General features: G+C 36.4%; 1 protein-coding gene and 1 long non-coding RNA gene across 10 annotated transcripts in view; one reads left to right on the forward strand and one right to left on the reverse strand.

The window, feature by feature from the left end:
* LOC110401785 overlaps positions 1-21,636 on the forward strand; it is a 62,628-nt gene extending 40,992 nt beyond the window's left edge. For 4 of the 6 annotated variants that reach the window (XR_002440601.1, XR_002440599.1, XR_002440598.1 and 1 more), the window contains one exon: positions 16,246-21,636. This is a non-coding gene — a long non-coding RNA (uncharacterized LOC110401785). Of the gene's footprint in view, positions 1-12,295 lie in introns of all 6 variants that reach the window. The other 2 variants (XR_002440603.1, XR_002440600.1) reach the window with 2 other exon arrangements.
* Positions 2,693-23,451, reverse strand: part of C6H15orf41 (chromosome 6 C15orf41 homolog) — a 117,500-nt gene continuing 96,741 nt past the window's right edge. For 2 of the 4 annotated variants that reach the window (XM_021403253.1, XM_021403255.1), the window contains 2 exons: positions 5,448-5,598; positions 2,693-4,579 (listed from right to left, as the gene is read on the reverse strand). In XM_021403253.1, coding sequence (XP_021258928.1) covers positions 5,463-5,598 — 136 coding nt within the window. In that variant the 3' untranslated portion in view covers positions 2,693-4,579; positions 5,448-5,462. Of the gene's footprint in view, positions 4,647-5,447; positions 5,599-23,451 lie in introns of those variants that run through there. The other 2 variants (XM_021403254.1, XM_021403263.1) reach the window with 2 other exon arrangements.

A 23,451-nucleotide genomic window follows, 5' to 3' on the forward strand; every position in this document is an offset into this window, starting at 1 on the left:
ATCTGTGCAGATGACATGTGATTGTTCACGTTAGGTGAAAGCCAGGAGTGAGGGAGAAAGTCCATGAGGAGAGCCTGATGTCTTTGAGGACATCAGGTCAGCTAAAAGCTGCTGAGCGGAACTATTGCTAATATTGCGAATAATTGCTATAATTGTGAGTGTGATTTTTATATCGTAAAGGGAAGAAAGTCAGGTAAAACTTCACTTGAAATCTTCCAGTCTTTTTCCTTACTAATAAATTTTTTAAATTGACTTAGATCAACTTAAAAAAAAAATGTGGCCTGAAAAACATACCAGGTAATGCATTTAAAAAGAGGTTATTTGATATTATGTTCCACATTTTATTTTAGGCTGCAAATAAATTATGCAGATCTTGTGTTCCAGTAGCATAATATCAACACAGCTAGCTGAGTACTATAAGATGCAATCTAAATAAAAAAAAAAGGACTCGTGATAAAAATAGGACATCAAAATGAAGTCTCTTTATTATGTGGAAAAGTTTTCACAAAGTCTTTTGAAGCTCTTTGATCCAGCTTTGAAATAATTTCAGTAGATTACTATTGTACAAAACCCAAAATTTATAGTAGCTGACCTAAGCTGCTCTTTGTATAACAGCCATATATGAAACAATAGCAGGAAAGTGAAAAACAGAAGGGGGACTGAAACTGCTCTGTTTATTATTTAGCTCATAATTACATCTTCCTTATTTAATCTTTTGAATCCTGGCGTGTTCTTAATAATACAGCTTCAAATAATATTTACTATACACAGGAGAGTTAGTTTTGAGTAACGCATTTAGACTATCCAAACTTTGTGTAAGTTGTGACCTTTCCCTAACCTAAGCAAGGTCTATGTTATACAGATTGTACTAGATAGAAGGTTTCTCTATAAATGGTGAGGTTGCTGCCAAGCTCCCATTGTTAGCTAGCTCATTTTTCAGCAGGCTCACTTTAAGTTCCTATCACACAACTGTAAAGAGCAAGCCCTTGAGGTTTCTTCTTTTGTCAACGTAATAAAACAGTTATTTCTGAATAACCTGCAAATCTGCAACAAATGGCCCTCTGTGACTTAGAATAACATGATAGGTGTAACTTCCTTTTGTTTTTGCAGGGAGGCAGCTCTTCTATTCCATTTTACATTAATACTCGAGCAGCATAGGTCTTAACATAACCTCATGTCTGAAATAATGAGCGCGTTTCTGTAACAACCTGTTCTTGCTTACCATTCACCAGCTAACTGCAGAGGATGCTGTTAGAAGCAAGTTAAATAGACTACTTCAGCTTAAGTAAAAGGAAGAATTGAGTTTAATTCCATTTTTTTTTCCTTCACCCTGGAGTAGTAATAAGCAGCTCTGGTAAATGAGAGCAACCTGTATGATGTACAAGATTTTGCCAAACAACTGTGGTTTGAAAACAGGGAGCTAGCCATGTTTTCCCTTCTGAGCCAAGGAGATTTTGGTAGAGAAGGGGAGCTAAACATTTTGCTTCCTTAGACCTTCTTGCAGAAGTGCTGCTCAAGCTCTGCATGAACTTGCAGAAAAGCAGTGGCTTTAACGTTACAACTAAATATATATTGTATAGGCTATGTCTATTTTCTAGTACAGATGCACTGCTGACAGCCCTTTGTGCAACTCTACACTAGAAACCGGAATGATTAAACTGCTCTAGGGCTCTCTCTACATCTCCAACCTGTGAAAATGACCTATACTGTGCACTAAGAGAATGAAGAGCAATGTTACACTGCTTCTGCATTACAACACAGTGTGATAGAGGGACATGTGAGACACTTTGCCTGGTACCTAAAGCTGCTATTTAAGTTAGGGTCAATCCAAAATTACTTGAGATGGTGGGTGAGACTGACCACATGCAGAACTGGAAACAGCACTCCTCAGATGTAGTTGCAGAAACAGGCAATAGAAAACATAGATTCTTCAAAGGGGAAATGAGGGCAAATGGAAGGATACTAAAGAAGTGAATGAGAAACTGTTAAATAAGATGGAAAATCAAAAGAGCAGGAATTAAAGGGAAAGGGTAAGAGCCATGGATAGTCTTCTCTAATAGTCTCCATGGTAGAGAAGATTCAAAACATGGTGGAAAAAAACTGAAAGCAAGTTCTAGGAAAGAGTGAGTTTTTTTTAATGAGAAAATACAACAGAATAGGATAAAAATTACTTCTGAACTATTGATACTATTATTTTGATTAAAAAAAAATTAGTGAGGTAAGCAGAGGAAGGTATTTGGTCCTTTTTCTTCAGCTTATGATCAAGAAGTTTTGTTTAGCTTGGATCTGGTTCTAGGGAGAGATTATTAAACTCGTGCTAATAATGATCTCCCAGAATATGGGAATGCTAAACATGTTTTCTTTTTAGTTTGCACTGTTGTACACTCAATGTGTCCTGCAACAATTATGCTGTTACTCCTATATGAGGAAACTTTAGTTCCATGTTCAACACAGTTGCACCAATTTCTAAAGCTACAAACACAGTCACAGAGCCTTTTGGAAGAGCAGATGCTTGGCAAGTCTATATACACCAGTGAGAACATCATTCAGTTTTATGCATGCTTCTGTTTTCTGGCATGGCATAATTCCTTAGCACACTCCACAGAATACTCCATAAAACTGGATTTGACTTTAATGTTAGAGTTCTAATGACTACAGCAATGTTTAACAAACAGAACAAAAACCAAACAACTCCCAGAGAAACAGTACTCTCTTTAATATTAAAAGTTGATGTTTACATCTGATAGACAGGAAATATACAAAGGAGGTTTTCTTGCAAGATACAGGTAGAGATAACAAGGCAGTTTTAATTCTTATAATGTCTTTTTTTTTTAACCATTATAAGCAGCAATGCAGCATAATTTTTTTGTGGTGGCAAAGCTTGCTTGGTTGCATGTGATTAAATTAGTACAGCATGTATTTCTTTTGTGTTTTATTTCATTTTCATTCTAATAGATAGATTCTTAAAGGGGGTGATATATACATAGATTAGGTTGGAACTTTGATTAAAGACAGCTGTACTGCTTTCCAACCTGTTATGTCACAGCATTAGGTAAAGGAATAAATAAACAAATACAAGGCTAACCTGATTTATTTATGTGTCCCCACATAAATTTGGTTAATGTAAAAACAAATAAAGCAAAGCTTTGATGGAGGTTGAGCAGAATTTTCAACATCTGTGCTGAAAAATTTAATTTATTAAAAAAAACCAACAGCATTAGTGCACCATGTAAGAGCTGATTTAAATGATTTCATGCAACACAAAGCATATGCACTAGCTAAAACAAATCCAGTTTGCCCTTAAAACCTATTTCATATAGACATCCATTACTCCTAAGTTTTCTTACTATAATAATGTTCAGTTCTTAAAAAAGAATTAATTATCTTCTTGATTTTGCACACTCCACTAACCTAAACCACAGTTAAAAGTCCCAGGGGCAGCAACACCTTAAATGCAGCAACATCCAACAGGTACACTTCACCGACTGCTTCTCTGTATCTTTATCTCTCCAGCTTTATGCATCTTCACATAGAATAAGCTAAGCACAGTACCACAAGTGGTTGAATATAAAAGAGTTGCAGGTGTTTGAATATTTTTTAAAGTAAATCTTTTCACTACTACACATTCAAAACTAAGAAAATTATCTCTACGCACCAGCAACTCACTATAGCAGAGCTATACTCGTGCATCTCTGCAACAAGGGACAAGCACTAAGGCTAGAGGCATTTTACTCCTGACAATGAAAGACTTGTCAAAATGATAAAACTCCTTTCTAATGCTTACCAAAAAGTTTTGAAGTGAGAACTTAAAGTTCAAAATAAAAATACTGCATATGCATCTGAAAAAAAACTGAATAGTAGTAATATTTTTCTTTTAACTCAAAGTAAGACCGCAAATAGTTTGCATGTCATTTTTGAAATCATACAGATTCACGAACTATCACTTCAACTGAAAAAAGACGACAAATAAAACATCACTGTGCTTAAAGACCCTTTTCTTATGGAAGAGGTTATCAACTTGTGCTTTAAGGGGACTGCTATCACACCTCTAATTCCAGGACAGATCTGTACCTCTGCCTAACTTCTGTGAAAATCTGAACATGGTGAGCATACATCCAAACTTTTGTTTGACTCTAAAAATACTTTGTCCTTTCTTGAATGTCTGTTAGTAAAGAAAAGAGTAATAAATAGTGTCAAGCACCATTAACTTTTTTTCATTAAGAAATCTCCAACTCAGAGAGGAAAACTGAGACTAAACACTGCCGCCTGAGTGGTGGTGAGCATACAGAGAGAATGAGTTTGAACCCTCCAGGACTTGAAGGAGGGCTAACACCCACCTCACCGTACCTCCAATCTTGGTGGTTCCAGCAGGAGGAAAATGATGCTTTTACAAGAATACACAAGTACTCAGGAAACTTACACCTATTTGTATGCTTTATCTGTCCAGTGCTGTTTTATCTTTTTTTCACTCCCCTTCTTCAACTCCAGGAAGATAATCTTCAGAAATAAGCCATGTAGAGAGCCTCCGTATGTTGTTCTTTTAGACTTCAGCATGCCAGAAAATTGCATGTTGCAGTACCTACAGGGGTTATGAACAGATTCCTTGCTTAAAGCCAATTAAGACAAAAACTACAAGGTATGGATTCCTGGAGGGGAGAGAGGGGTAGGAAGACAAAGCAGAAGTTATTTTGGAATCATTCAACTTTTATAAAAAAGAAATTAATACATGCTACACAGCTCGCAGGCTAATATACTTGAGATTAATCTTCGCTTTTCACCTCCACTCCCTAAAAGCCACCTAACTCTAATTTTTTTTTTTAAACAGTTAACTTGAGATTCTATTGCTTTTTTATTTTTTGTAAAAGCAATCAGACAGCAGTGAAACACATACACCAACTATTGTCTCAAAACGTGGCCATCTACTGTTACAGCCAGAAATTATATGATCCTCTTTTACCAGTTAGGCTCTACGTGCTATGCACTGTATTTGTTTTAAGCCCCAGAATAACAGCGTTTACCAATTTTCCACATTAGTGCAGGTGTTTCAGCTAGATCACTAATATCAAAAAAACTTGTGAGTGAAACCTTAAAGAAGTCCTGTGTTTTAAAAAGTGACTGTAACAGAAATAAGTACTGGAAGTTGCACCTCTCAGCCTCTGCGTTTTTTTCTTTGTTTAAATTGCTAGAAGCCGCCATCCGGAAGGAAGAAAGATTACGAGTATCTAGAAACTAGCTGTTTGACAGAAACAGAAATGCTGATAATGAGTGGGTTGTGTCTGTCTTTTTTGGCTGATCACAACAGAGGTCTGAAGCAAAACAGAAACTCTTGATATATTTGTGTAAAGAGGCAGTAGCATAAGCATGGGCAGCAGGAGTTCAACTGAAGTTCAGGGCAGATGCTGCTATTAGTTTACACTGCAGGAAAGTAAAATTGCTTCCGGATTTACCTCTTCCTCCCACCATCAGTGCTGAGCCATGCTGTGTCGCAGAGTCACAATGTCAGTAGGAAAGCAGTCTTTTAGCAGGATGCCACGTTCACGATGGCAGTCCAGCTCTTCAATAAATCCATACCAGTAGATGACTAATCCAGGGCCAAATCTATCAAGCAAAAAGAATTTATGTGATTGTGTAAGCTGAACTTCAATTCCTCACCTCTGCAATTCCAACACAAGTAAATCTTCTATTAATAGCACTACAGAATTGGAGACAGTATTTGACCTCCATTTAGTTTTCAAATTTTAATCAATGTTGAATTGATATATATATCATTAATGCCAGATTCCATGAATACAAATGATATTTAGAGACTCAATCTACAATAGTTTGTTTTTCTTGCATACTCTGCCCAAATCAGTAAAAACAGACTTGTATCTTAAGTATTAAATAACATTTAGTAACTTCGATCTAAAAGAAGTTTCTCTTGCCATGGACTCAGGTTTTTCAGTTTTGGACATACATGCATTAAAAATACATAGGGGTTGATGCAAATCCCCATTCACACAACTTACAATACCATGAAGATCAACAATGAATCCTTAAAATAGAATTTCTACAATGAATTACTACTCAGGTAATTATTAGTGTAAAACAGAATTCATAAAGAAGCAGAAAGTTTCTGCTGTAATGTCTGAAATGTGCCTGAGGAATTCCTCCAATATTACTGGCTCTGACTGATCCCCACCAGGCAATCTCAGGAAGTAGCCCTGTGGACTATTTTACCCATCAGGAAGTTCAGACCTTCAGGCTGGGTTCATAAAGAAGTAATCACTATCAATCACTGTGTACTGCGATATGTTTTGCACATCAGTTTCACGTTTTTCCTACTGAGAGCACTTAATTAAAGGGCAGCACTACTTTTGGTGTAGTGTTGCAGGAATTTTACAGTGAAATCATAAATTATGAATGTTGGGTTAGTAAAAGGATGTCTAAAAACAGAACTGCTTTCTGTAGTCTAGCATTACAGCAGTCTGTACAACATTAGGCCAAAAAGCTTTTCCTTTCCCTGATTTATTATATGCTGCAGTGAACTTGCCAAAAACAACAGAGCAGGATGAGCTGTTAGATACCGTCTGTACAAGAAAAAGTTCAATAGAATGTCATGTAATGGTTTATACTCAGAGCTGTGCTTAGTACTCAACCAATATGGCAGCTAGTTTTTGATAAATATAATAAAAATGTGCTGGGGGGGATGAACAGTAACCTAAATGTCCATTCAGCAGACAACCCATGCACTCAGAGATGTGGGTAGTGGCAGACTGGCTTCATTAGGATGGTTTGTTCAACAGTGGAGGGAAAACTCTATTTGATGTGCTCATGTAATGGAACAGGCATCAAAGGAAGAAGAAACCCCTGTGGCTTCCTCCTGCCATTTCAATTAGATATGGTAGTCTTTTACCTAAAACTGCTGCATAGTGTTGCAACATTTTGGTTTATGGCTACTGCTCTCCAACTTAGAAGTGGCTGCAGTTCAGTGGCAAAGTAAATTACCCTGCCGCATAGCTGAAGCCACACTGACAAACACGATTTCTGCAACTAAAAGATGCCAATTGAAACTGGAAAGGCAAAAATGGTGACAAATCCAGTCACGCTATCTAGTGTACTCCAGCATGCTTAGTATTGAATCAAGCACAGACAAAAAAAAAAGTAACGCAAAAGGATGATTACTAAGTTTTCTCTGGTTGGCCAAAAGCCTCTGCATCCACTGCCTGAGGATTTCTCTCCATTCCCACTTCGAGGTTCAAGTGGGACCTCACCAGAACAAGTGAGGTCCTACCTGTAGCAAGGAGCAAAGGGCACGTGGAGATGCACTTATGTACCAACCAGAGTTGTTTTAAAAGCTAAAATCTCCAAGCAGGCCTTACATTTCTACTGCAATACTTTGTGCAGGTATGTAAGTGAGTACTTACTCATTAGTAGTGTGTGCCAGATAAAAAACTTGATGAGCCCAAGCTCATTTTGCTCTGTGTGGCCTTCTGAATCCCTTGGTCACACCACAAAAAGCATTTGCTATATATTAACTCACAATTTTTTACTTAAATTAACATTTTGAGACTCCTCAAAAAAGATTGTCTATCATCTCATCATTACAGAAAATCAGATTTTCAGGAATACCATTTGCTGAAAAAACTGTTGAAAAACGCCAAATTTGATTGTAAACTTTACATACAGGAACAGCCTCATATTGCTAGCTGCAAGAGCAACTACATCTTCAGCATGAAAAAATACATCAGTCCTACTTTTGTCTGTGTCAGTATTTACCCTGTGTTACCTAAGTTGCACACTAAGCTTTCCACTGTATTGTATCATACCTTCTGTTATAGCCATATGTGCTATCACACAAGAAACTTCCCATACTTTTGTTTAAAAACACTTAAGTGGAGTACTTAAGACCAAAATTAACTTGTTGTCACATTAAGCATTTGCCTCTGCCGACCAGGAACTCCTGCTGCTAAAGTGCTAATTTCCCTCTCATTAACACCCAGAGTTGGCAAATCAGAAACAATGCCACTGGTTAATTACTGCTGCCTTAATTTGAAAAGACACTTAACCTTTTTGTGTAAGGGGGTGAGGTATGGAAGCTTAACCTAGAAGTAAGAACTATTCTTTTCAGTTTGATTCCTTTCCTAAGTGCTCCTATGACACCATGAAGAATGAAAACTCAGTGTCGTAAATTGTAGAGCAAAGCTGAAAATTTATATCTGCATTTAACAAATTGGTGACTAACTTCTGATTACAAAGAAAATAAACGGAAGTGACAGCAATACTTCGTACTGCTATGGAAAGGCAACGCATTTAGTAGCGAAGAGGAGAAAAAAAAACTTTGAACATACCAAATGGTTCTAACACCACATTACTGCTATACACGATATAGACCAGGTTATCTCCTTTCATGGAGAATATGTGCTGTTTGAAGAAGGTTTAACCTTAAAATGAAAAAGCAAGCTTATAATATATGTAACTAACTATAGACTCCTATGGATTTCGCTCTTGCTCAGATAACTTGTATAATATCCTACCTATACGTAAGTTGTGTTTTGACTCCCTTCCTCTGTCTTTAGTTCTTATCCCGAAAAGTTTAGGGGCAAAGGAACATGGCTAAAAATTGAATAAAACTGTAGTCCTACCTATTCTGGGGAAGCTACTGCTTTTAGAACTACATCAGCTTTTCTTTCAGCTGAAAAGAGATCAAAGTAATTGAGGTTTGGTTAATTCCATATTTTGTGCATTAAGAATAGAATCAACAAGTAGTACAAAGGCAGGCATCCTTCAGAATATAATACACATAGCAAGTAAGATTTGTCCACACACGTTGCATCACTTAATCAATTAATAAATACTTAGCTACCATTATAGAAATTGTTTCAGTCATTGTCTAGTTTTTACATTAGAAGCTGTGAGTCCAAGGCAACCAAAGCAAAGCTTGATGCACTTCAGCGCAAGGTCAGAGTGCCAGAAGTGCCAAAAGGGAGGAGGCATAGAGACTTCTGAGCCCATGGTATGTCAAGAAAAAAGGAGGATCACAAAAGCGCATGGATTAGTTTAGGCTGCCAGGGAACCATAGCCTAATTTAGGCTTGATACAGAAGATTAAACTTAGTCTAAGGGCAGGAGACTGTGCTTCTCAAAGAATAAACTGAAGGATTTAAGTTAGATGCAGGAGATACTAAAATATAGCTTGAATACAACTACAAGCTCAGTACTTTAGATAAAACATATCCGATCATGTTACTCTAAATAAATCAGCCTTGCACTAATTCCAGAGTGTTCAGAGAATCTTTTGTACTGGTTTAATTACACTGATTTTGAAAGAAACTTATAGCTAAGAGTATAGATTTGTGCACTGATAATCCTGGGACACTGTCCTTTATTCTTGGAAAGAAAGAGTTTCACAGAGAAATGATGAAAAGCCAGGAATGTAAAATTCAGATAACCCAAAATAAGTTTGGAGCACAAAGAGCCAAATGGTTGTTATTCTTAAAAAACCCCATATCTTCGTATGAGCCAAGAAGAAAAGGAGGACCAAAAAAAATAAGTAAAAACAACCTGGCTTTAACTTGCCCTCCAGCTGAACCAGTTTTGCGCAGGAAAAGACAACATATTTATTTATTGAAGTGGCCTTGTAGACTTGCACATATTCCACTTCTCTTCAAGAAAAACTACTTTCTAGTAAAGTCTTTTCTTCTGGAATGTCTGTATGGGGTCCATACGAGCTTCTAAGGATTTGGCTGTTGGTAGTTAATTTTTTCACCATCAAAAGTCCTTGCATGTAGTTTTATGAAAAATGCATTTTCAACATACTGCTCAGTATTGACCAGAAATGTAAAACATCTTGCAGTTGTTTTAAAATAAATGTTCTCTTTATTTATTCTTTTTGTTATAGATTAGTCTATACATCTCAGCATAATGTAAATAATTTTATTTCCAAGAGACCCTTGTAATTAAATGCTGTTATATGAATTATTTCTAATACACATGTATTTAAGCAAACATTTCATCAAACAGATTCAGCTGAGTACTTGTTACACAAAAGCATAGCAGTATACTTGATTGGTGATTTTAATTATGAAGGTCACATCTGAACGTATCTTTGAAGGACTGCATTTTGGTCCCTCACTGTTTCCATGTGAGGGACCAATAAAGCTGGCTTTATTTCTTTGTTTCACTTTTTAAGTATTGAGCATTACAACTTTCATATCACTACTTATCTCCCAGAAAAAGAAAATTATAATGATTCACAAATAAATGATTCAATTCTAAGTCAACTTAATGTGGTTCTTGAGAATCACAGTTTTGAGTAAACTGGTTTTACTAGTAGTACTAATAAACTCTATAGATGTAATAATTAAAAACTACTAGATACTGTAAGTTTGAAGACTCAAGCTTTAGTTTAGGGTACTTGTAGAAGTCTCATTCGTGTCAGTGGAGGGAACTGGATATTGGCAGAGCTAGGCTAGTAGGCAACAACTGCAAACCACATTTTCAAGTAAGGTCAATTGGCATCAGTCAGCCAACTTCCTTATGTCTAGACCACTTTACTACTGCTGATGACACAGCATGATATATCTTGGCAAACATTTAATAGCCACTGCTCAGAAACTGACTTTCATCAGCAAGAATTTTTCCATTTAAACAGCTACCACAAGCTTAGTTCAGAATAATTTGTAATAAAGTATTCTTACTGCTCTTCATTTATAGTTTCAAAATCAGATAAAGGTACTTGTGCAAAAAGGAAGCGCATCTTAAAAATCTCTGAATGCAACTCAAAGATAACTATGGTTTTTTTTATTATTATCCTCTTCACTTTTTAAAATCCTCCTCACAATTTTGTGAGCCAGCAACACACACTATGATTTAAATAAAACATGCCTTCAAGGTATTACACAGATCTTTGTTTCTTTAACTTTACCAAATTGGGTCAAAAAAAAAAAACCTTAAAGCTTCAAAAAAATCAAGTAACTGAATATTTTTTTCTTTAAAAATCTGATCCTTAATCTGTAACCTCAGAATGCAACAATATTGTTGGTCCCAAGCTCTCCTAGGGTACTTAACATTGTCTACCTACAGTAGCGTCTGTACAAAAATATACTTGCTGTCAAATGCGGCTCATGAGAAGATTTAACAAGTTCTGATCACATACTTTTAATAATAATAGGAAACTTGTCCATAGCTCTAGCAAGCAATATGTCAAACCCCACATGGAAGTTAGCAGAGTATTATGTCTCAAGGATCCAGGCATCCAGTTTATTCTACTTAAGGTAAAATTAAGCAAGTAAAACCTAATCTGCTTTAAGCTTTGATGTTACCAGAGCAATTGGGTGAAGTCTTATTTTTACTGAAGACAAGGAAAAAAAAAATAAAGTCTATTAATATTTTATGAGACTTCTAGTTTCAAGCAGGTTTTGACTCAAAAATGAAAATTTCTTTTGGGCTGAGAAAGGCAGGCATTTCCTTGACTGCCAGATATTGATGTGATACTCAGTTGATTTGGAATGCTGGAGCTATCAAAAAAGGCAGACAGAAACCAATATCAGGACTCTGCCTCTATAGTCACACCTCTCTTGGACACAATTAAGTTTTGAGGGTTTTTTTTTTTTTTTTTTAAAGTGTAAACTAGAGTAAGCCAGTATGGAGTCTTTTTCTCTCTGCAGTGAGGCTGTTAAGGCATCAAAGAGGTGTATTTCATCAGCCTTATAGTATGAATTAATTGTTCTTGGCATTTGGAGGAATAAAAACAAATCAAGTGATATTTATGCGGATATAGCAGACTGCTTAAAATATTTTAGAATTTTGCATATCACAACTTTTAAACACATATTAATAGAAAGCACCAAAACCCATGCAAAGCACTGTCATTAAAATATTGTAAGTGTAACTTTTATCTACATGATACATTTTTAATAAACAAACTGTCGAAACACATTATTCACTTACTCTTATTCATTCAGATCTGAGTACTGTTCTCCAGGCAAATAAAGGATTTTTATAATCCTCAATGACAAGTCAGTTTTTTTTTTTAAATATAGTTCTTATGGAAATTAACTTTTAAAAGCTATGATTAAATAACATTGAGGTTACACTGATTTACAAGGATCAAGGCTTTCTAAGTGAAGACTAATGTGCTGAATGAGAAAGAAAACACATACTGGCTTAAGCTTTGACTGAACTTTGAATTTTTCGAATTTTGTTGGTTTATATCCTAACTCATATTGAAACTCATTGTTTCGTTGTTTGTTAGACTGTGAGATGAGCATCTCTGAAAATGGCTGCGTATACTTAAGATAAAACATCTTTTTCAGACTCGCATCTTCAAAAATCAGGCAGAAGCTCACCAGTCAGTAAGGTCTTGCAATATGAAGAGATTGTAAGGTACTCCATACGTCTTAATTGTGGGATTAGACTGTTGTAGTGAACATTAACATGCTACTCACATTAACATTTTGGAAGGAAACTGTTAATCCTTACAGTGCCAAAGAAATTGTGGTCAAAGTTTTCTCTAGCATTAATGGAGATCACCTGGGTATGCCTTTTGGAAAACAGTGCATTTTAGCTTTCTGAGAAGTTAGTTCACTATCCACCTGAAAGAAGTTAGAGCAAATAAACAATGTTCCAGCTACCTTACTTATTTACCTTACCTACTTGAAGATAAATCCAAGTTTCTCTAAAATATAAGGATCTTACATTGCATAACCTTCTCAATACAGGACAGAGTGATGTAAGGCACCCTGGATGATGGGTAGAAGTAAGTGAAAGAATAATTGCATTCTGAAATGAACAATATGAGAAGCATTTCTACGTTTTCCTCAGAAATTTAATAAATTCCTTTCTGATGGAGGAAATCCAATATTCTATACCAACTGTTGCATCTACATATTTGTCTTTTGCAAGAAACTTTCATTCAAGGTTAGCACCCTATTTTACCATTCTTCTACAAGTGAGTTATTGTGTTCATGCTTCAAGCAGCAGAATCTTTCCATTCTACTTCTATTTAAGTAGTGCTACTTGTATACACCAGTTAAGACAGGGCAAAATTATTGCACAGCATACTTTGAGAAAAGGAGACTGTTTGCATTACAGAACTGTTCCATATATTGTCTTTGTAAACAACACTTCCTGATTAAACCCAGGCCAAAAGATGGCATTTTCTGAGGTACTTGCTTGTTAACTCAGTTTCCCTGAAAAAAAAAAAACCCACCAAAAAACACCTTATCCCCACTAGTTCACTCTCCAGACACTGTCGATGCAAGGTTGCAGTTGCTTGACTCTACGCATTTGAAGCTCCAGATCAAAGCTGAGAGGAGTGACTGAGGTTATTTCAAATATTTTGTTAGATTCATAGCAGCCCTCTCAAAGGAATGTTTGGCTGCAAACTACCTCTTATGCTGGGTGACAGAAAACATGAGAAAAGCTTTTGAGTAGAGTTAGATTGAGGTCCAGGCAGCCGTAAGTGCTGGTCAACTCATGTTGCCACTAGGTGATTAATAGTTGTTTATTTTCAGGGCTGGAAGTAACAGGCCATCTTACGGCCAGTGCAGGATGATACCTGAATAATCTGTGAGTGCCTCAGAGGCTGCAGAAATCCTCTCTCTTTGTGCAGCTGCTTTATCTGTGACAATGCTAGCCAGAGTGATAGGACATGCCAAAAGTGCACTTAAGAGGGGACATGCAAGTGCTCTCACAGCAATTTATTTGTTTTATAATTACTGTAAAATGGGAACAAACTAATTTTAAAAGTAGTTCAGCAAATTTTGATAGCAAAAGTGTTGATAAATGAACGCACTATATACCTGTGTTTAGCACTTGTTGAATATATATCCTGGAACCAGTATTAAAGTTCTCAAGATATTGCAAAAAAATTATTAGACAATAATATACAATAAAAATATACATTGTTTGTTTTATATTGTGTGTAATGGATGAATTAACAAATGCAGGATAAGTTGTTTGTGCGTCCAGCTTCCCAGATCAGAGAATTAGTCCAAGAATGGATAGTAAATCACACTATCTTCACACAATGTTGTTTAGCAGTTTAACTGCCAAACACTCCATTATGCATAATTGACAGGCAAAAATATTTTGTGTGATGCTGTACTTAAATTTACTGCCTCTGAAAGTATAAGTCACCTACTTGTATTAAGCAGGGAACAGATGAAAAAGAAAATACTATATCTGCTTCCCATTATTATAGTACCTCATGTCCACCCAAAAGGACCTCTTCCAATGCAGAAGATATTCTTTAGCATCTTTGGAATCTGCTGGCAAACTTTAATTGTGCCTGGTGTCAACCCTCTTCCTTATGAATTTATCACTTTTAATGCCTGAGACCCTTCAGCTTGTATCCAAGTTGGTACATTAAACTCAGTGTACGTACAACCCCAGTTGGCTCTGCCCCAATTTGTATTTGCAAATAACTTAATTGTTAGTAAAAATGTATCCTAAGTTAAGTCTCATGTAGCATCTTGAATAACCTGCAAAATATCCAGTCCCTCTCCAGAAAACAAAACTATAAAAAAAATTTCACAAGGATTTAGATGGAGAATATTCCAGAGACTTCAGGACATAAGGCTTTTCGCAGAATTATGACAGTCATTATTAGCTCAAAATGGTGCATAAGCGGGGATGTGCAAAGAAGGCCTCCTGTCCTTCCCACAAGGAGCAGCTTTTTTGTCTTCTTTCTCTTTATACATAGACTATATATATATATAAAGACATACACACACACCATACGTATCTGCCAGCTAAACACAGCACTATGTGCACCTTCTGAGAAATTCACACTGTTGTTTAGATTTATGTACAAGTTACTTATTTTTTCTTAGTATATACCAACACTAATAACAATTTCATTTCAACTTGGCTTACTACACAATGACCATTTTTAACTCAACATTAAAATAGCAAATTCTGTTCACAAGAAAGATACACTAATGCAAGTTACCATGTAAAGGAGATCAGAAGGAGGGAGAGAAAGAATCCAAGGAAAATACTATCACTTGTGCAGGCTTAAAAGTAATAGATTTGTCAAGATAGCCAATGACATACTACTATCTATGTCTAATGAGAATTCAGCCAGGAGTCTGCAACACAATCACATTAGTATGAATATTTTCCCTCAAAGTCATGTGCTGAAAATAGTGGAAAACAAGTTGGACTCTATTCCTGTGTTCTATTTATCTTTGCCATGCAATTACTAGATTGATCTTGTGTCAAGTCACTTACTCTGTATATGACATTCGTATGTTAGCTGTTCCCAAAGATGGTGTGAATCCCAATAGCCACAAGGTCATTGTGTTAAATATGGCAAAATCCTTTTAGACAAGTTCAAAACAAAATGACTGACTACATTTTTCCCCCCCAAGGGTTAGTATAATATAAACACCGGCACTAGTCAATTGGAAGATATTGTAAAAATGGTCGTATTGAAAATAGAGTTTAATGGCATTGGTGGGTAAGAAATACATAAAACTTATGTGAAATGTTGCAATATTAATGTTACATGCAATACAAGAGTTTTTCTCAGTAATTGCTGGTTTAGGTATTTGGTAACTATTACATATTTTTAACATTTATTGAAAACACACATGCACAAAAAAATCCATTAAGCATTGGAAACTTCTAGTACAGAATAATATTTTCACCATAACTATTTATCTTACACCTTTTGTTTTACTTTAAGTATATTATATTAAGGAAAATTATTGGTTGGCAGTCATTTAAGGGCATCAAAGATTGCACTAGCATTCTCTTTAAATGAGATAAATAGAACAAATATGAATGATTGAGCTGCTAGTCCTCCCATTAAGACAAAAGCAAAACTAATAGAAAAGCAACAAGAAGAAAAGTAATGAAATACAGCTTTTCCCTCCAAAGTAAGTTGAGACTGCAAATCAGCAGCTAGGAGCACCAAGAACAGCTGAACATCAATCAACATTACCAGCCACTCTGAGATTTGGCTAACTTCCACCAGGACACAGTTACCTTTTTTTTTCCTTCCAGTTCTTACATTGCCTAAAAGCTCAGAGTAAGTACATTAAATGATAAAATTTTATCTACTGTGGGCAGACATTTCCCTCTCCCTTGCCAATCAAAAATGTTGATAATTTTTTTTGGTTACTTGTTTCCTTTTTAAAGTGCTTATTTTCTGTTGTTCTCTCCATGCATTTGATTGTGATGTCAAAGCATTCAAAACACAATGCAGGACAGAGGTTAAACATGGATCCTAAATTCCATTGTTGCCATTTTCTTACAGGAACCTTCTGAGAAAGCTGCTTCTCTCACATACCCATTTGTCACAGACAGCCACAATGCAGCATTAAAAGAGATGCTGACATAAGGTTTCCATCTGGTCCAACCTGATCACCAATCACCGTGCATGCTGAAGATAGGACTGACACCTTCAACTTGAACTGAGTAATGGATGCCCAATATTGACAATAAAAGACACTTAAGCTACTTTCCCTGTTTGCTCCCTCACTTTATAGTGCTCTTACAACAGAGGGAGTTTTCCTGTCTGGTTAAGCTGGACTGCTGTTAGCTATGAGGCAACCCCTGTCCCCAGAAAAGTAGTCAACAGATAAGTGAAAAGGGAGAACAACCATAATATCTCGTTAAAGTAGACAGTCAGTGAGCATTTAGGCAATTTCAACTGTAGCTTTCCTTCTACTTCTAGGATCTCTCCATATCGACCCCTAACTTTTACCAGAGATCTGAAAAATCTCTTACCGCAACTTCAAGGCGCAGTATTCTTTATAAAGTAGCATTTCTACTACTTTTAAACAACTGAATTGACTTGGCCTGTGTTCAACAGACCAGTACACATAACTATAAGCAGATACGAATGGACTCAGTAAGCCTGGCATCATCTTCCTGAACAGATGAATCGACAGTGGGGTTTGGAGTTTCTCAGCACCAAGCCTGTACCACGTGAAATTTCTTTACTGACAAAGTTATTTCCACTAGGTTGCTAACTGGCATACTGACCAATTATCACTTGAAATAGTATGGTACTGATAGTATTATTATTAGCACTACTATAGTTAGAAAATACAGCTACCCAATAAAAACCACCACCAAAACAGCTACACCATACTCCCTCCCTCCCCATAAAAGCCCCCACTAGGAAGTATCTGGCAGCAAGATGTATAAATGGACATAGACATATGTTTCTTTTCTGAAGCCTCTCTCCTTGGAAAAGAGATCTTGCATTCGCACACCAATACCGTATGTTTTGCCATGGGGTAAATATGACTTAGAGACCTGCATCTCTCTCCCTTTCCACAACTGCTAAATCCCCATTTAACATTTTTTAAAAGCTATTTCTAAAGTCATACCAATAGACTAAGCATTATTTTAGTGAAGTTCAAAGAGAAGAGAGTACAGCTTTGCCTGTCCTACCTGATTTCACTATGGCAACAGCAGAATAACAGTAAATTCGGGAGATTAAAAGTGTTATTTTTCCTAGTGCCGCTGGAATTATAATGATTCAAGATTCATTTGTAATTTCTTGATTACCTATGGGCAATTTAGAACCATTCTTTAATTAACAAGTCAGGCCACATATGAAATGATAGAAATGGTATAGAACAGTACAGAACAGCTTCTATTTGCTTAAGTAATGTTTCCACTTCAATGTACTTATTTGCTCTCATTTTCATAACACTGTCAGTATTTAGTGCTGCGCAAATTTATGGAAATCTGAATTAAAGAGCTTTGTGGTACTGAGTGAGTCTTTTTTAAAAAATACATACTTAGACTGAAGTGACTTGACTTTCTGAAATGAAAGAAATAATGGAGGAACCACTACACTTTCTTGTGCTGTACTGTGAAGTAACGTCTGTCATTAACATATCACTGTCGGTAAAGTAAGCGGATTGGTTTTATCTCACCTTACTTTGCACAAGAGTCTGTCCCATGCCTGTAAATAAGGATGGATACAATCTGATAGATTTGTAAACTTTTTCCATGGGCATTTAAGTACAACTGTGCATCTGCAACGTACCTTGCAGGAGTTGGGAGACTGTATAATATTTCCATTAGAAATATTGAAATTTTGAAATTGCATTTCAATTTTTAGAAAACCAACACCCAAATGAAATGCTATATTTTGGTTGCTACCGTGTAAATACATAATAAACAAAATTTAATACAACAGCAGATGTGGTAAAGGAAAACATGACTTGCTGATAGCAATGTGTCTGGCAGCCGTGACCAATCACAGAATGTTTGTTGTTTTAAATAGTAAAGACCCAGAAATCAAACCAAACACTTTTAACGAGTGTTCCAGTTATCTACATTTATACTGCAGATAACTATTCTGACTTTTATACATTGTCTGCAATTTAACAGTAACATGCCAGAAGGATGGCTACAGTACTTTTCGAACATATACATAGAAATATGGACCACTATAAAGAAATGTTATTTCCATTTGCATTCCCCACAGGAAGAAGGAATCGATCTGTGTAACACTTGATCGTTAAAGGGAAGCAAAGCGACACAGCTAGGGAAAATACAAAATAATCCTATGAAGAGCTGGAAGAGATATTTTCAGGAAAATTCAACAATATAGCATTTGCTTAAAAGCTTACACAGTCCCCACCTGGAATCTGTAGTCAGGGCATTCAAGAAAGAAGTACTGTAAGTGCCACATGCAGATCAAGGCTACTGCAATGTCCAGGGAAATGAACAGCTAGCCATAGGAAAGATGAGGGGAATTCTGCATTTGCAGCATAAGAGAGCCGAGAGGAGAAGCAGTGTAATTGTTCACTGCTAGTGCACCCAAAGCAGGTCAGTCTCCCAGATAGGGCAATAGGACCAAAATTCTTCAAATGCTTTCAAAATTGAACTCAATAAGTGAAACAAAAGGGCTGTAAGACATGGCATTTGACAGCTAGGGACTAGACAGAGTGACAAAATCTTAGGCATCTAAAGAGAGTGCATGAAACTAATATACAAAATACTCTTCTCTTGAGCAATTAGAATTGATATCACCATTGCTAACAAAATTAAATACAGAACCAAATATGTTTTCTTCACCCAAGTAACAAAGATGAATGCCTGTATAAGATGATGTATGTTTATAAAACAGGATACGAGGTATTCCACATGCAAGAGGCTAGGAGATTTAAATAAGCTAAAATTAAAAAGAATCTTCTTTTCAAATGACCAGTATGAACTTGAACCATTGTTTAGTTGCTGTGAAATCCCAGCCTACAGACATAGCTTAATAATTTAGTTTTCATAAATAATAATGCACTGTCTGATTTTTATCAAAGGTAACAACTTCAACTTGCAAAGGTTCTTGAGGCTTGGAAGACAAATACATAAAGATGAGCAAAATTTTTGAATTGAAGAAGAAAGTACAACCATAATATTTCTCCTTTTGCTTTCACAAACACATCAGGAACCTTAAGCTCTTCTGGCTCAGTATTATACAGATTGCTCATCTAATCCTCAAGCCTACAACACCAACCAAATGCACATCGAAAGAAATAGAAGCAACCACCAAAATTCAGAGATTTTAGTAAGAGCTACTTCAGTAGTTCCTTGTCCTAGTTTTCAAGGAAGGAATAAGCAAAACCCACACCACTCACATACTCTGCCATTTAAAAAAATACATTTCAGGGTTCCTCTGAAAGTTCTGGTTCTGATGTACACACAGTTCCTGGGAGCAGGTAGCCATCTCCTTGCCCTGACCCACCTGAAGAAGTGAACTCCATGTCAATATAGCACTTCACAAAGTACAGCAATTGGCATGTGAAAGCATAAAGCTCTCAGTGGGGAATTTTTACCAGCAAAACAACCTCTTACCAGAGGTAAGTGTGACAGGCAGACTGCCTAGTCATTGGGTATGATGCAGGACCTGTCACAGACAACAAACCTGCCTGCAGTAAAAATGAATGCTGAATAGGAATGAATGCTTTTGCTTACAAATAGAGATTAATTTAACAGTAAAACTAAACAAAGTAATAGCAACTGAATCAAATGTGACAGCAAAAAAACTCATTTTATGCACACACTTTATTACAGTTCTTAAGTTTGTGTTTGCATAGCTAGTGAATTTATGCTTCAGCATGCCTAAAACTGAGTTACAGAGAAACATGCAGTGGTAATTTTCTTTACAGTCACCTACCAACTGGATGAGTAAAAAAAAAGAGGGCAACTGTTCAGAAAACAAGTAGCATACACTCAGCTTCTTAGTCTTCCCTGTCAAGTCCCATATGCAACAGAAATGTTTACAGGAAGGATGAGCCCTAAAACTTCCAGTATTCAAACTCTGAAGAAAGAACCACCTCCATCTACTTCCAGGTTCTGCTTCTAACAAGAATCCTTTTCACGGAATGTGCTTTTGGGATATTTAAGCAGCAACAAAAAACAAAAACAACAGAAGAAACAGGAGAGAAAAAGAAAAGAAATAGAGAATATATAGTAACAGTGGAATTTGTGAAGAAAAAAGATGCAGAAAGATACATGAAGCAGTGGTGTGGAACATCATACAATAGTTAGGATAAAGAGGAATGGTTTTAAACTAAAGGAAAGGAGATTTAGATTAGATATCAGGGGAAGTTTTTTTACTGAGAGAGTGGTGAGGTGCCGGAACAGGCCCAGAGAGGTTGTGGATGCCCTGTCCCTGGCCAGGTTGGATGGGGCCTTGGGCAATCTGATTTGGTATGCCAGCAACCCTGCCTGGAGCAGGGAGGTTGGAACTTGATGATCTTTCAGGTCACTTTCAACCCAAGCTGTTCTATGATTCTATGAATAGTTAAGATAAAAATCCCCAAAGCATTATGTTAGAAAAACAACTAAGCCACAGTTCTCATTCAGCACTAACTGGCACTTGCTAACAAACTTTCAATGAAGGCTATCAAGAAAGAAGCAGATGCTGAACAACAGCACCTAAGTGTTTGCCCATTTCCAAAAATATAAATAGTATAAAATAAGTTATAAGAGGAGCAAGCAACTACCTTTTCTTAGTTTGTACACAGGACTAAGTAAAATGTTATCTATACTTAGATTTTTTCCGTAAAACCAATTCAACAATTTTACTGTATTATCAGGTGTATTTAAATAGAAAGCTCTTAATTTACAATAAATATTTTAGTTTTAACATTACAGTACTTTTGAAATCTGTTTATCATTTGCAAATTCCAGTGCTTTGAGATGAATCTGAAAAATTCAGCAATGCTGGACTAACTTACAGGTAAATGGAATAGAAAGCTTTAACTGTTTACATATTTTTGTCATTCTAAGTGAATAAGTTTAAGAGTAAATAATTTTAAGATACTGTCAGAAAGGTAAGATTGCCGGTTTAGCTTTCCCAATGACTAGAAAGTAGAACAGTCCGTGAATTGTAAAATGGAATGCAAATCTTTAAAATATTAATTGGACGTAGAAAGTCAACTCGATTATTTTGTGAAATTTCTGACTTTTTACTTTATGTTAAAAAGGTCATCTTAAAACACTGTCTTACTTGAAGAGTAGTTACTACAATGCTACCTTTAGAATAAGCAAATGGTAAATACTTGGCTCTCAGAATAATCTTATGGGAAATGTGTATTGTGTTTACTGTTATTTGATGATGAAATGTCAGACTGAAATATTTCTATATTAAATTACTCCATTCAATAAAAGCATCAATACATTGCCTGGTTTTAAAATACAATTTCACTATAATGCATTGAAAGAAATAGCGCTAATGTAAAAGCCCTGCCATGTACATTAGTCCCCATAAACCACAGTCCCCTAGCCCCTTGCTTTAGTGTACTTCTGAAAAACCCACAACTACAAGGAAATTCAGAGATTGGAATAAAAATCCTTACTTACCACTTTTTGTCTAGGTATCATAATTTACTCTCTGCTTTAAAGAGCTAGTAATTCAGAATTCCCTAGGCAGTATCTTAGAAAAAATAGTGCCTAATGTTAAGGAGATGCATACCTACCCATAGACTATATAAAACTGTTTATGTATGTGGACTTTTTTTCCCCCCAAAATATAGAGCAAAAAAATGGGTTTGATTACTTCACTAAAACATAAAGAAATATTGATCATTCAATCATGAGTTGCAGGCACTGGACAGTATGATAGGGACTTTCCAAATATACATGAAGAAAATCTGTCATCTCATAGATAATGTTTTGCCCATTAAAACAAAGTGAGTCAACCACAGGATGCAACACGAAAAACCAAGACGACCAGCAGGATCACAAAGAAATTTTTGCAATAGTTCAAAATGTAGAAAAATTTACATGAACATAAAAGTACACTTATCTAGACACATACGTCACTCTGAAAGTAATGCCTCATACTATTTTTCATGGAAACTACATGAGATGCAAAGAGCAAAACACTATTTGATAAAGCAAATTCTCAGCTACAAAACACTATTTTCTGACAGTCACCACAATTAGCAATGCATTTTCATTAGCTATAAACAAGAACCTGCATGCTGTGCTTGTAAAAATCTGCACCAGCAGAGGTAATCACTGTTTCACAGCTGCTATGACAGCATCATTGCTAGGAAAATGTTGCCCACACAGTCCATCTTTAATTAGTCTGAACAGTCCGAAGTCAGAAGGTGCAAAATCTGGACTATACAGCAACTATGGCAGGACAGTTCAGTCAAGTTTGGCAATGTGCTTCATGGTCTCCAGACTGGTATAGGACCTGGTGTTACCATGTTGCAAGAGAAAGGTAGTCTTCTCCTCTGATCTGACTCTGGAAGTTTGAGCCTTCAGCTTAGTCAGCGTCACAACGCAGCAGTCAGATCTGACGGGTTGTTCTGGTTTGAGGACATCCAGAAGGATCACCCCTATCCTATCCCAAGAGAAAATGCACATCACTTTACCCACTGTGGGCTGCATCTTGAACTTTTTCTTCCATGAGGAATTCACATGATGCCCCTCCATGGACTGCCATTTAGACTCTGGCTTATAGTGGTGACAACACATCTTGTCACCAGTAATGATGCGATCTAGGAAACTGTCACCTTCAGCCTCATATTGGTTCAATAGGTCTTGACAAACTTGCATACGGTGTTCTTTCTGTTCCCATGTGAGAATTCATGGCACCCACCGGCACAAACTTTGTGATATTCCAATCTTTCCACCATTGCGTCCAATGATCTGAAACTGATATTCAGCTCTGTACACAGTTCCCTGGTCATAATTCACTGATTCACATGGTTGAGCTGATCAAGACCCCCTTCATTTCACAGTGTGACTGCTCTGCATGGCAGTTCTGGAACATGGCTCGTCTTTCACATTGCTGTCGCCACTGCTGATACATACCACCCACCACCTCTCTGTATCCATTTGGTCTCCATAAACATTCAGCAAGCATCAATGATTCCTATGGATGTCATTTTTTCTGCACAGAGGAATTCAGTTCCACATCTATCCTTCATACATGCTTCCATGTCAGACACCATTTTGTCAGACCGTCCCTCTGCTGCCACCC

Source organism: Numida meleagris, chromosome 6, assembly GCF_002078875.1.
Source record: "Numida meleagris isolate 19003 breed g44 Domestic line chromosome 6, NumMel1.0, whole genome shotgun sequence".
NCBI lineage: Eukaryota > Metazoa > Chordata > Aves > Galliformes > Numididae > Numida > Numida meleagris.